Raw genomic sequence first — 14,688 nt, 5'->3', positions numbered from 1 at the left:
CGGGAGGGAGGACATGGATGTCCTGGAGCAGGGCCAGCAGAGGCCGTGCAGCTGAGCAAGGGCCTGGAGCGTCCCTGTGCCCGGGAGAGGCTGAGGGAGCTGGGGCTGCTCAGCTGGAGAGGAGCCCCAGGGAGAGGGGCCTCAGCCCTGCCTGGCCCTGTGTGTCCCTGTGTGTCCCAGTCTGTCCTGGCTGTCCCAGTCTGTCTGTCCCTGTGTGTCCCTGTCTGTCCCAGTGTGTCCCTGTGTGTCCCAGTCTGTCTGTCCCAGTGTGTCCCTGTGTGCAGAGGTCAGGGCAGGCCCAGGCTCTGCTCCAGGCCCAGCAATGGCCCCAGAGCCACGGGCAGGGCCTGAGCCCAGCAAAGGGGTGGCACTGGGTGGTCCCTAAGGTCCCTTCCAATCCAAACCATTCTGGGACTGGGTGATTCTGGGAATCAGTTCCAAACAACATTGCTGGTTAACAGCACCTTCCTTTCATCCTCTTTTGTGTTGCATGGGGGTATTGGGGCACAATGCATTTTGTGGGGTTTTCTATGGGGTTTTTGAGTGCTGTAAATGATCAGTTTGGGCTTGGAGTGTCAGATTGCCCAGAATTAATGGGAAAATGCAAGTGGCAATGGTGGGAGTTCTAGAGAGCATTTGGTGGTGCCTCAGTCCAGCTTAAAATAGAGGATAACTGGTATTACTGTAATAAGTAGTGATGGTAAATGTGTAAATCTGTGTGAGAGCATTGGGCAGTTTCTGCATTTAAGGTTAAGAGCACTGCCCAAAGTGTTTGCCTCTTCCCTTATTAAACAGAGACACTGAGTCCCATTGGACCCCTTGCCTCATGGAATTCTGGCTTCTGCCTCCCCTGTCAGGCTGTGTTGTCACTATCAGAGATTAGTCACTGGAGCCAAAAAGAAGTGTGTCCACAGCTCAGCTAAAACTGACATGCTGGTTCCAGCCCAGCTGTGTAGAAAGTATCTGGTTTTTGTGTGTTAAAAAAGGGGAAACTGCATCGAAATGCTTAGAAGTGCTTAAGAGCACAAAAAAGAGATGTGTTGTGTCATGAGGGGTTGTGGGGATTTGCCCAGGAAAAGGTTTTTTATTTTAATAAAACATTTTGCAATAAGGACATGTTTGCCATTTTCTGTGTTCAGCAAGGAAACAATAAAAAAGGGGATTATTCAATAGAAACCTGACAGTGTTTTGCTGGTGCTGTTATAAAAAATAGCAACTTCATTCTTACAGTAGTTACACACTGCTGCTAGTTTAATTTTAAAATGATTCCCACAAATCTTATGGAATGGGAATCAGACAGGTGATGACAAACAACAGCTTAAAAAGTAAATAACTGCTTTATGGAGACTCAGTCAAATCGTTTTCCCTCCGAGACGTGTCAGGCTCACATTGTGCGTTCAGCTTTACTTCCAATAACTTGTTAAATTCTAGTAATGTGAATATTTACCATTATCTGTATTCTTAAGGCCATTCAAGCCCCTGGAGGTTATTTTTCCATATTCATTGATGTCCCTTTGTATTGGGCAGAACTTTTTAGATACATTTGTCTTTCATCTTTGTGTTGGAACAATATGATGATAATATTTTTCTGTTTAATAAATTAGCAACTACTACGTGAGATGCAACAGATGGCGAGTCGCCCCTTCGCCTCCATCAACGTTGCCTTAGAAACAGATGAAGAGCCACCAGATCTCATCGGGGGAAGCATAAAGGTGAGAGCTGGGGCTTTGGGATGGTCTCACCACAATTAACCAGGAATGTTTTACACAGCAATCTCAAATCCTCTTGTTTTTGTACATACTTGCAAGAAACTGTAAGTCCAGGAGGTCCAACAGGAACCATTTTAATTTGCTTTTATACCTTCAGATATTCTCTTATAACTCTTGGGCTGGTTCAGATTAATGTATACTGATGTTGGATTTGCCTTGTTAGTTTTTATGCTTTGAAATAGAGAAGAATTTCAGCTTTACACCAGAGAACACTGGGCTGGAAATAGTTGTAGGTGCTGCAAATAGAAACCCTTCCCTGTGATATCTCAAGACAAGTGTGAATATAATCATGTCTGTGTGCTGGATAACGTTAACATATTTCTGATTACAAATATATATTCCAATATATCTTGTGATTAGCAAATAAGAGCATGAAGAAATTATGGTCATACACCAGGCTGGCACATTCTTACACACAACATGTTGAATTTTTAGTAAAAGCATATTTAAGAGGTGATGAATTAATTCAAAGATCTTTTTGATGTGATGCTTTGACCAGCACAGACTTTTATACAAAAAGAAAAAATTAAGAACCTAAATACACTGATTATTTTTCTTTCTCATCTAAGGCAGCTGGATTGCTTTGTTACTTAGACTGAAGTTTTTTGGAAGGTTTTCTCATTAGGCTTAAAGGTTAAGAAGGGCAGACGTGGATTAGATGTTGGGAAGAAATCCTTCCCTGTGAGGGTGTGAGGCCCTGGCACAGGTGCCCAGAGCAGCTGGGGCTGCCCCTGCATCCCTGGCAGTGCCCCAGGTTGGACACTGGGGCTGGAGCAGCCTGGGGCAGTGGGAGCTGTCCTTGCCCTGGCAGGAGTGGCACTGGCTGGGCTTTGAGCTCCCTTCCATCCCAAACCATTCTGACATTCCGTGATTAGTCCAGGTGCTAAGTTTCTCACACTCTCTTACTATAACAAGAGAGCTAGTTCTTGAAAAAGAAACATGGATTTTAATAATTGTAAAGCACATGAAAGCAGTCTGACCCCAAACCTCTATTTGGTCAGTAATAATTTTTAAGTCTTGATCTAAGTACAGAAAATGCCACCATTAAGGTTGCCTGTATAGCTTTAGCTCTGCCTTATTTGTGTGTAAATATAGTCTGTCATGGCAAGTTTTAATACTTTTCTGTGTGATTGGTGTCCTGCACCACGTTCTGGGTGGACATTGTGTAGGAGCAGCTTTTCAATATATTGAATCACAGAATAGTTAAGGTTGGAAAATCCCTCTAAGACCATTGAGTTCACCCACTCCCCCAGCCCTGCCAGGGCCAGCACTGCCCCATTCCCACACAAGTGCCGCAACCACATGGTGCTCAGATCCCTCCAGAGATGGGGACTCCACCCCTGCCCTGGGCGTCTGTGCCAGGGCTGGGCAGCCCTTTCTGGGAAGGCATTTTCCCTAATTTCCAGTCTAAACTTCTCCTGGTGCAGCATTAGGCTGTCTCCTCTCATCCTGTCTTGTACTTGGTTTGGAGCATTGTGGAAGTAAAGTAAAATTTGCAAAGGTCCTCAGTAATTCGGTTATTGAGTATCTGGACCTCTCTGTGGATGCTCTGACTGGTTCTCCTCCCCATTGACTTTCTTTTGACTCCAGATCCTCAGATTTTCTGATTTTTTTTATAATTTTATAACTTCCTTCCTTCCCTCCTCCTGTCATGAGGCAGGTACTGGGAGTCATTACCTCTAACAGCTCACCAAGACTTGGGAATCCACCCTTGCAAAATCAGATTGTCACTCACTAAATTAGACTGGACCTTTATTTCATTGCTCATCAAAAAGGCCATGGGATGTATATGGATGTTGCATGGAGCTGGAGGCAGATCTGTGGGGATGTAGTTTGGCTGCTGATGGTTTTGGGTTGCAGTCTGTCTGTCTGGGGCCCTTCCCTTCGTCTTCTTCTGTTGTCTGGAAGTAGCTAAAAATACCTCTCCTGTGGGATCAGGCCAGAACAAAGCTGTTCTAAACTTTTTGATCTCTGACAAGTTGTCTGCACTCAAAACTACAGCGAGGATAAGCTCTGGATCTCTTCAGCTCTGATGAACGTGTTATTCCTCCTCTTGTTCTGCTGCTCTCATCTTGTCTGGCCTCCTTGGGTTCCTCTGGAATGGATGGAGAAGCTGGTTTGAAGCATAATAACACAGACTGTGGAGAAATATCCTATTTAAACCCAGAAACCATTAGCAACTGGTAATTGCCTCTGTGCTGATAACTCAGGTACATGTTTCTTAATCAGTTTTGGGCACAAATGAGGTGGTCTGATCCCTGCAATGGCACGAATCCTGCACAGTAATGTGGAGCTGAGGAGATGAATGTGCATCTGAAATGTTGTGCTGATGGGTAACTCCATAAAATCAGTCAATGTTTTGTGTTGGAGGGGAGCTTAAAGATCATCCTGTTCCAGCTACCTGCCATGGGCAGGGACCCCTGCCATCATCTGCTGGTAGGTGTGGCTGCAGAACAAGGGTGCCTCTACAAGACAAGGAGAGTTACTAGATTTGATGGGTTTTGTATAGTTTTTTCTCATCTTGGAGAACTTGGCTAGGGAATAAAAGTAGTCATAGAAGGCCAGAGTGTTTCACAAAAGGAGAGGAGGCTCAGGAAGGTTGTGGTTTGGAAGTAACTTGGGGAATGATGCTTCTGAGATAGTCTGACCTGTTGGTCCCTGCATGGAAATGAATTTACACAGAAATGAAAAACCAGTCTGAATATGTATGGGGTGTTATGGTTTAACACTAGCCAGCAGCTTGGGTTTTTCTCCTCATCCCCTTTGCACCTGCATGGGAAAAAGCTCTTGGCAGGAGGGTGCTGCAGGAAAATGTGCTGGGGCAATACAGAATTGGACAACTGCACTTCTCTTTGTGGTTGCTTTGTGGTCGGACTGTTCTTTAACTCTTAGCCAAGAAAAGAGGGAAATGTTACTGTGGTGCTGGATGTTTTATCTGCCCTCCAGTTCCTCTGCCATCCACTATGTCAAAATTGGAGTCTTCATTTTAATGCAAGAAAGCCAGACTTGCATTATCATGAATTCAGTGACGCTTTTCTTTCCCCATGGGAATCAAAGCTGTTGGTTAATGACGAGTTGATTTGAAGGTTACAAAGGAGAAGTGGAAAATGGTATGTCTTGTCTGCAAAAGATTAATTTCCTATTCCATTGTCCATAGCCAGTTGGCAGACAGTGTCAAGCTAGTTCCATCCTAAGCTAATGTTTTCCAGCTGGACAGTATTAGAACTGTGTTTTCAATTAGTAGTTTTCCTGGGGTACTTAGGAGTAATAGAAAGTGATTTACCTGCAGGGAAGCAATTCCTATTAGAGGCTGCAGCTAGGCAACATGTAACTAGCTGCTTTGCTTTATTTGCTACTCAGCAAATACCCACTGAATCACAAATCTACCACTAAATTTGCTTAGTTATTACAAAATCTGTTAGCTTCTCTCTGCAGCTCTTTGTGCGTTCAGATGTGCTGAATATTGCAATTATTTTTCTAAGTGTGTTTAACTTCCTTGGGTGCCTGGGACTCATCCAAGTGTCTGAACTGGTTGCTGTAGCTCAGGTTTTTTTAGGGCTTGTTATCGGATTAATCTAAGTCTTGTAATCCTCTGCAGCCATGCTTAGAAGCTTTCCTGAAAGAATTTGGGAAGTTTATAATTTTGACATTGATTTCCACCTATCTTGAAGTTGCTAAAGGCAAGAAGTTACCTTGGAAAAAACATGCACAGCCTAGCAAGTGCTGAGGTTGAGCAAGGAACTTACAGGGTCAACAAGAAAATGGTTGCATTGGGAAAGAATAATCCTCAAGTTGGAAAAAAATTATTTTGGAATCTTTTAGAGCAGAGCTGGAGCAATCTTTGCTGTGCTGTGTTCAGGGATTCAGCACGTGAAGCCAGTGCTAAATGTTGATTATCTTTGCATCCATGATCCTTAGTGTTTCCTAAAGGGAAAGGGAGAAGCATTTGGTGAGCAAAATCCTTCTGAAGTTCATTTAGTGTGTTCTGTACCATTGTACCAATGTGCATTTAATGCTGCTGTTTGAGGGCTTCACTGCAAATCCTGAATCAGACAGTGAGCTGATTCTTTAAAAATAGCAGATAAATAGATGGGAAGTAGCATCTTATTCTAGTAATTAGTTTGCTTTGTTATGGGAGAAAGTGCTTTTGAGTGGTTTAAAGGCTGCCAGAAGATCCCATCTGCTTGTGAAGTGCAGAGCTAAAGTGATGAGTTGATTTGGGAGTGGGTAGGGGGTACCACAGATTAATTAATAGATTTTCAGTCTATTTGTATTTTGCATCTGAGCGATACCCTTGTTAAATTCCTTTTATATTGTAATGAAGTTGCAACCAGCAGTAAAGGAGCAGAGAAATGAGTAGTAAGTCCTGTGCAAGTAGTAAGTGGAGGGTTTGGGGAAGCTGCAGGTGAGGAATGATTTGAAATGAATCATCTGCCAGCTCCAGCACTTCCACAGGGTGAATTCATGTTGATTTTGACATGTAGCTTGATTTTGGGCTGTTTCATGCAGCTGGAGTTCAGCGAAGAACTAAAGGCCAAGGAATGGTGGTTTTTACAGCTTTTAACCTGTTCTGGTTGTCACTGTGGATGACTCACTTTCCCCTTTACTTCACATGTTGCTGACCTGCTTTTGGTCCATCAGATTTGCTGATGGACCAGCTTTTGTGGCGTCTCCCAACCTACTCACCTTCAGTGAGCTGGGTTACTGTAAGCACGGCAAGGACAGCTCCAGCGAGCTGAGACTGAGGGTCCTGTGCAAGAGGAGGATTTGGAAGGAAGCCAGGCGTGAGGTGTGATGCACAAAAGCCTCACCAAGCAGAAATGACCAGGCTGTGTCAAATCATAGAATTGGTAAGGCTGGAAAAGGCCTTTAAATCACCAAGTGCATTCATGAACACAGCACCACCACCGTGTTCACCATTAAACTGTCTCGAGTACACATCCACAAGGTTATTGAACATTTCCACGGATGGTGGTGCCCATTTCCCTGGGCAGCCTGTGCAATGCTTCACAACTCTTTCCATGAAGAAATTTTTTCTAATATCCAGTCTAAATCTCCCAAGGCACAACTTGAGCCACTTTCTTTTTGTCTGATCAAGATGTGTTAGAGGGGGACAGAGCAGCTTAGGGTTTCTCAAGGATGATACAAATAGGCTGAAAGTCATTCCTGTCCTCAGAAGGATAATAGTTGCAGGAAGGGGATGAAATTGAGGGAGGGGGGGAGATAAACAGAATAATCCTGATCTGCTGTAGCACTTGCTGTAGATGGATCACATGCAGCCTTTGAGACCAGAAATGCCACTGTGGTTCTGCCTGACCTGGCTAAGGTAGGCACTGGGTTTCTCAACTTGCCTTTGGAAAGGCAGTTTAATTTCTAAAGTCTTATTTCTGGGCTTTCTGGCAGTTACTGGTTCTAGGAGCTTTTCCATGCATTTAACACAGAGGAATTCCAAGGCTGTCTGTATGTAGCTGTCTTCTTGTCTTCAGCAGAACCACTTCCACTCTTTAGGCTCCCTCCTGGAGCATCAAGGTGACAAAGGAATGCACAGAGAGGACACCCCAGCTTGTACTTTCTATTTGGTGTTTATTCCTCTTATGTTGGCCCACCTGTAGGATGTGGGATCTCCTTTGAAGGAATGCCAGTGGTAGGAAGGGAGCGTTCCCTGGGCAGCTGAGGTGTGTAAAGCAGATTAGCTGCACTAGAACTCCATAGAGGCTGGCTGTGATCCCTCCTACCAAAACAGCAACAAAAATACCCGATAAAACCTTCACCTAATGAATTATTTCCAGTAAACAAGTGCCTAGTATCTTGTTTTGAATGCTATTGCAAAATTATGGAAAAAATATTAGGGGACACTTTTTCTACTCCCATGATACAATATCGAATATAGATCTTTGGAAGGGAGCTGTCATGAGATCAGCAGACATATCTGTTAAGCCTGCCTTGTATTTAGGGAACATTTGGCTGATAAGTGATTTTAACTAGTTTTCGGTTTGAAGACTGTAAACATTTCCGCAGGTTGGACCCTGATTTTAACTGATAAGGAGGAATTTGCTGCAAGGAGAGGAAGGAGCATGAAGTTTCCCACAGGAGAAGGATTTTCTAAGTTCATTTTTTCCCTCTAACGAGCATCTCTCTGATTGAAGTACTAATAACACCAGCAGCTTCTCAACAGCATTATCAAGGACTTATTTGCATTCATTTATGCCAAGTAGTTGTTTTGTGTGTTGTGTTTGCAATCTTCATCCAGCTGTCCCACTTTGTTGGGTTTTTTACTTTGTTTTCCTGTGCAAAAACCAGCTGAGTGCTTGAAAAGAGCTGTAAAGGTCCTGCCCCTTCACCTGTACAAAATCAAAATAAATACCCGCCACTGCCCATATATCTGCACGTATCTCCCAGATTTGCTCCCCTTGGCCTCACTCATCTGTCCCTGCGTTGTGGCTGAGAAGTGAAGGAGAAGGACAAGTGTTGGCATCCATGAGTGGCCAGGCTCAAACTGTGACAGAGATTTGGTCATTTCAGGGGAGCTGCCTTGGAGCCCAAATTCAGCTGGCAGATCCCTCCCCTTCAGCCCGAGCTGGTGGCTGGGTGCTGCTGGACTCGCACGAGCCCTGACAGCACAGAGCAGGTGTGGAACAGGGGGAGCAGCCTCGGGGCCCGTGGGGCTGGGCCGTGCGGGCTGCACATCCGGGTGCTCAGATTTGTGTTCTCCGTGTCAGGCTCTAACATCCATCTCAGGGTTTGAATGTGATTTTTGTTAGTTTCTCTCATGCAGCAACCCAGTTCTGGGACCGACTCACTTCATTCCCCAGCCCCTCTAAAATTCCAAGGTAGCTAGCTATCAGGTACAAGGTAAATGTAAATTTTTAATCTAAACTCATTTATTATGAATTATTGCTAGAAGTTCATTCATCTCTATCTTGCAGGACACACATACTACCCTGAGAATATAATTTTTAAAGCTTAATAATCTATTTTTAATAGGAAATTGCTTGTAACTTGTTTTGCAAATGTTCACTCAGATTTTAATGACACAATTTAAAAACTTGCAAATGGAATTTGACCCTTTTTCTACAGAGTGAAATCACCTGAACAAGTGGAATCAAGTAATAAAATTGAACTGTTTGGGTAATGTTCCTTTTCTCCTCCACCACCATAAGATTTTTCCTTTATTTTAATTTTCTTCCTGGAAATTGAAAACCATGTAAGACTTATTTGATCAAACCATAGAAACATCTTTTCTTGTTAAGGAAAAAAAAAATTCTCCGTGTTGTTTTTTTAATACATCTTGAAACGCAATATGCTAGCAATGTATCACAGAACCTAAATAAAACTGATGCTGTGTTTGTGAAATTATACAGAATATTTATTGTTCTGGCCATTAGTTTTATGTGACACATTATTAACTTTTTGAATTTTTCAAGTACAAGCAGCATAAACAGAAATAATGAGATGAAATAAAAATGTTTAGGTTGAGCATCACACAATTCAACCTGCTTGGGGACAGTATTTGGCTGTGAAATTGACTCCCAAGGGAACTGGTGGTGTATTCCACATCTGGGTCGCCTAGAAATAGCCCAGACAAATTCCTGGGAAATGCCCTGTTCATGTGGAAAATCCTGCTGAAGAAGTTGGACTAATGAAATCACCTGATCTGTTTCTTATTGATTTTAATGTCTATAATGGCTTACACTTTATGCATGCTAAATACAGATCAAAACTCTGAAACAACTGGAATTACTTGGCTTTTTGTGCTGGTTTGGGCCAGTAAAATCATCTGTGGAAAGCAGCTGACAGCAGTTTTCTCTGCCTCTGGGAACAGGGGATTGTGCCACCACCTGTAAGGCACCTTGAGCTCCTGTTTCCACCCAGACAGGGCTGCTCCAGGCTAGGAGAGCTTGACTGGCTTTCTGCTGTTTATTTGGCATTTGTACCCTTCTGATTCTTGGAGTTCCTGGGGTTTTTCCCATCATGTCCATTGGTTGTTGCTTTGTTGTGGAGGAGCATGGAAAGCCCCTGCAGGGGAGGGTTCAGGTTAGTCACTGCAGGGATGGGGGACTCTGTCCCTGTGCCCCTCAGGTGAGAGCCCAGCTGCAGAGCCCCCCGTGCCCGGGCTGATCCCAAAGGCAAGGTGGGAATGGTGTCCCTGTGGCCCTGAGGTGAGAGCCCAGCTGCAGAGCTGCCCCAGCCCTGGGGCCAGCAGCAGGAGGACGTGGAGCTGCTGCAGAGAGCCCAGAGGAGGCCCCGGAGCTGCTGCAGGGCTGGAGCCCCTCTGCTCTGGAGCCAGGCTGGAGAGCTGGGAATGTTCCCTGGAGAAGGGAAGGCTCCAGGCAGAGCTCAGAGCCCCTGGCAGGGCCTGCAGGGGCTCCAGGAGAGCTGCAGAGGGACTGGGGACAAGGGACAGAGGGACAGGACACAGGGAATGGCTGCCACTGGCCAAGGGGAGATTGGGCTGGGATCTTGGCAAGGAATTGCTGGCTGGGAGGGTGGGCAGGGGCTGGGCTGGAATTCCCAGATTGGCTGTGGCTGCCCCTGCATCCCTGGCAGTGTCACAGGCCAGGCTGGACACTGGGGCTTGGAGCAGCCTGAGACAGTGGGAGGTGTCCCTGCCCATGGCTTTAAGATGAGTTTTAAGGTCCCTCCCAACTGAAACCATTCCATGGTTCTGTGATCAGCTCCATGAATTTGTCTCTCCACTGTGCTGGAGGCACAGCTATCCCTATTTCTCTGAGGACCAGAGGTGCCTCAGGGCAGGGGCCTGATGACTCAGCCAGCTGCAGCTGTCTGTCCATGGCCACTGACTGTGGACTTTCCCACCCACTGGAGCACCAGGGCTTTGTTCTCCCCTTGTATCTGCTCCCGTGATGGGACTCTGCTGTTCAGGCACCTCTCAAAGCAGTCCTCTTGTGTTGAGTGTCTGAGAGATGCACCTTATTTGAATAGATTTGAATAATGTCTACTTTATTGTGCCATTAAGCCTTCAGTAAAAAAGAATCACTTCTATAATTCAACAATGGGTTTATCAAAACCTCTGAATGGAAGTTGCTGGCAGAGGCAGGTTTTAAGCATCTGATAGAGGTTGTTACAAAATTTGGAAATACACCTATTTTATGTACCTTTTTAAAGTTTACCCTTAAGAGCCATCTCTCACATCTGATCTCTACTTTCCAACTTCACTCAAAATCTTCTTGCAGGGGAATGGCTTGGATTTGCAACAAAAGATGATATAGGGCTGTGTCAGGAGAGGTTTAAGTGGAGATTAGGAATGATTCTTCCCCCAGAGGGTGCTGGGCACTGCCCAGGCTCCCCAGGGAATGGGCACGACCCCGAGGCTGCCAGAGCTCCAGGGATGGCCAGGATGGGATTTTTGGGGTCTGGGCAGGGCCAGGGGCTGGGCTGGGTGATCCCTGTGGGTCCCATTCAACTCAGGGGGTTCCATAATTGTATGATAAGAGCACTCAGAAACCACGTGAGTCGGCACAGAAAGGAGACCTGAGATCCTCTGAGGTCTCCCCACCAAAATTCCACTTGATGAAGCCAGCCAGCTCCTCCTTAGACCCTTAGTGTCCTGGTGACACCTACCTAGGTCACATCAGGTGACAGGCAGGGCAGGGCTGGTGCTGGGTGAGGTCTGCAGGCCAGGGCCCAATGAAGCTGCTGGCTGGAATCTCACATTTCCCTCCCTGAGTGCAGAACCTGCTCCCTGGCTCCAGCGCCGGTTCTGCCTTGCAGAGGGCACAGCATGTCCTTCACTCCTGACCTCCCTGCTCAAATTCCAAATTCCTCATTCCATCACTCAACTCACTGCTGACCTCCTTGCTCCAATTGCAGATTCCTCATCCCTCAGTGGCTCTGAGTCATTCCCTCCCTGCTCTGTCTCCCGGACGGCGAGCAGCGCTCAGAGACGAGATGCACAATGAGTCACAGTTCAGAAAACAGGTGCCTGAACTGGGGCTGTCAAAAATAAATGTGCAGGACTTGATTCTTTAGGCGAGTTTTTGTTGTTATTAACTGCAGCTTGTCTCAGGAAAAGCTGGATTTGATGGACAATAGGCCATTTTTCCCCTTTTAGTTTCAAGATGAAGCTTAGCTGCAGCAAAGTGATGTCGTACTTAATTCCTTCCAAATTAGTTTGCAACTGCCTGACAGATTTTGGGTGCATCATTATCCTTGCTGTGCATGGTTGAGAGAAATAAGGTTCCCCACACAGGGAAATATTAACAGTATTTTACCAACCCTCATCTTTTTTAGGATTGTTCAGCCTGGAAAATAAAAGGGTTTGGGTTGACCTAATTGTAGCCTTTCAGTACCTGAAGGGCCCACCAGGAAAGATGGAGAGAGATTTCACAAGGGCCTGGAGTGACAGGACAAAAGGAATGGCTTCCCACTTCTAGAGGGCAGGGATGGATGGGATATGGGGCAGGAATTGTTCCCTGTGAGGGTGTCAGGCCCTGGCACAGGGTGCCCAGAGCAGCTGTGGCTGCTCCTGCATCCCTGGCAGTGCCCAAGGCCAGGCTGGACACGGGGGCTGGAGCAGCCTGGGACAGTGGGAGGTGTCCTTGCTCCCTGCAGGGCATGAGATGAACTTTAAGGTCCCTTCCAACCCAAAACATTCCATGATTCTGATTGTTTTCTGGGCAGGTTGACAATGGAAGGAAGGAGACTAAGGGCTACATCCTGTCCCCAGTTATCTGTGCTGTGGAACCAGGAGAGCAGAGAGGAGCAAGATGTGTGACCTTGAGGACCAAAATAAAAAATCCATGGGAAGGGAAGATTGTGCCCACAGGGACTCATAATGAGAATTTCTGCCACACACTCAGGGTTCATTAGTTGGAAAGGGCAGAGAAGGAGAGAGGGTCTTGCCTGGGGCTGAGAAATGAGCTAAATTCCTCTCCAAGTCCCTTCAGCTCTGCAACTGAGAGCTGTATAATGAACAACTTCTGTTTCTTTCTATTTTATGATGTGCAGGAGACTCAATGTGATTTGGACACCACAACGGAGCCACTGTGAGAGCCTGAAATGCCTCTCAGGTCACTGGTGCTCGAGAACCAGTGCAGAGAGGGACTCTTGGAGAGCTGGAGGAGGCAGTGCTTGTGTCCAGAGAAGGAATTCGGAGTGTTGCTCTTCCAGTTGATCCAAAAGAAGGCTGAGATGTACTGCAGAGTAAAGCCCAGGGAGAGGGTTAAGGCACAGAAGAACATGAGGCAGATGAATAAATTGAAGTGTCAATGATTTGAGGTTAAAAGAAAGTTTCTGGTGGCAGAGTGGTGAGATCCAGACCAGGGGATCTGGAAAGGTCTCCCAGAGGTGATGCCACAGGATGAAAGTGTAGCTACTCTTAAAGCAGAGAATTGTGCTTTTATGTGCCATTGCCTGTGTTAGTGGAGGGCTGGATTGGGTGACCCCTGAGGTGGATTTTCCAACCTCCTGTTTCTGCAGGTTGGCTGGAGGATGCTTAATGTGCTGCTGAGCATCCTCATGGGTTGGGAGGGACTCTAAAGGTCATCTTTCCATGGTCTGTCATGGCAGGGACAGCTCCCACTCTCCCAGGTTGCTCCAAGCCCCATCCAGCCTGGCCTGGGACACTGCCAGGGATCCAGGGAAAGCCACAGCTGCCCTGGGCACCCTGTGCCAGGGCCTCACCTCCCTCCCAGCCAGCAATTCCTTGCCAAGATCCCAGCCCAATCTCCCCTTGGCCAGTGGGAGTCAGGCCCTGCCAGGGGCTCTGAGCTCTGCCTGGAGCCTTCCCTTCTCCAGGGAACATTCCCAGCTCTCCAGGCTGGCTCCAGAGCAGAGGGGCTCCAGCCCTGCAGCAGCTCCATGGCCATTAATCCATTGAAAACAAATACATTAAAAGTATTTTAAAATACAGTTTCTTATTCAGTTACTCCTTCACTGTCTTCCCTCCATGACTTCTCTGTGTGGCCCTTGCTGCTCCTTCTGCTCAGTGCTGAGGGTGAGCACAAGAGCTCTCTGTAACCCAAGTGCCATTCTCCAATCTCTGGAATTGAGCAGAACTGTTTTATTAACAGTAGAATAAGTAGGATACTTGAGTGTCTCCAAAAGAAGACCAGCTTTGTGTTGGGTCCTTACTCCCCCTCCAAGGCAGAAGTCCGTGGGCTCTGTTCCTGCAGTTCCTTCTCTGTGCTCTCTCTGTTACCTCTGGCAGTTGAGTCTCTGGGATACAGCACCAGGGTGTGCTTGTTTCCTTCTGGGAAAAGCTTGACTCTGAGTTGGGTCCCTTTGTCGGGGGTGGGGAGATGGAGAAATGTGCTGTCATAAACCAGGCAGCAGCTTCCATCATCCAGCCCGTGCAGCACGTATTTATCTGCCTGGCACAGACCAACAAACACTGCTGCAGTCATTGCAGTAAATGGGAGATATGGAAAGTTTTAAGTTTCATTTTGCTTGCTGTTGTCTCCTTTTGTCTTTTTTATTGAGCAGCGGTAATGTAACAGCATGTTTAACTCCTGTTCAGGCTTTTTCATGGCTTACATTGCATTGAGTTTCTGTTGAATATTTGAGTACTGTGGTGTAGTTTGATGCCTGATAGAAAAAGAACTAATTATTTCATTAACACCAGAGTGGAATTTGTCCATACTAAACAAGAAAACAGCACTGAGTGTATTGGGTAAAAATAGTGTTTCTCAGCTTTTTTAGCTGATGTGGAACAAAAGAAGAAACTCTCCTGAACCTGTACTCATTGGTGAACACTTGCATCCTAATGTGGCTGTTATTGCAGCCCACAGTAGCACTGATCCTCTGTACTTGTGTGTGGGGTTGGGGCCCAGCTGAGAACATGCTTTAGTTTCTGGGCTGGGCTGTTGCATTTTGGCTTTCTAATGACATACTGAAGCTGGCTGTTGATCATTCAGGTAAAATCATCACAAGAGTGCAGTGGGAGGGAGATGGTCACAGA

General features: G+C 46.2%; 1 protein-coding gene across 5 annotated transcripts in view; it reads left to right on the top strand.

Moving 5' to 3' along the window:
* ATRN (attractin) overlaps window positions 1-14,688 on the top strand; it is a 149,785-nt gene that overhangs the window by 127,628 nt on the left and 7,469 nt on the right. For 3 of the 5 annotated variants that reach the window (XM_064419196.1, XM_064419201.1, XM_064419199.1), the window contains exon 27: window positions 1,605-1,712. In XM_064419196.1, coding sequence (XP_064275266.1) covers window positions 1,605-1,712 — 108 coding nt within the window. Of the gene's footprint in view, window positions 1-1,604; window positions 1,713-7,787; window positions 10,003-12,737; window positions 13,318-14,688 lie in introns of those variants that run through there. The other 2 variants (XM_064419197.1, XM_064419198.1) reach the window with 2 other exon arrangements.

Source organism: Passer domesticus, chromosome 4 (assembly GCF_036417665.1).
Source record: "Passer domesticus isolate bPasDom1 chromosome 4, bPasDom1.hap1, whole genome shotgun sequence".
NCBI classification, from domain to species: domain Eukaryota; kingdom Metazoa; phylum Chordata; class Aves; order Passeriformes; family Passeridae; genus Passer; species Passer domesticus.
This window is presented reverse-complemented; position numbering and strand designations above follow the sequence as displayed.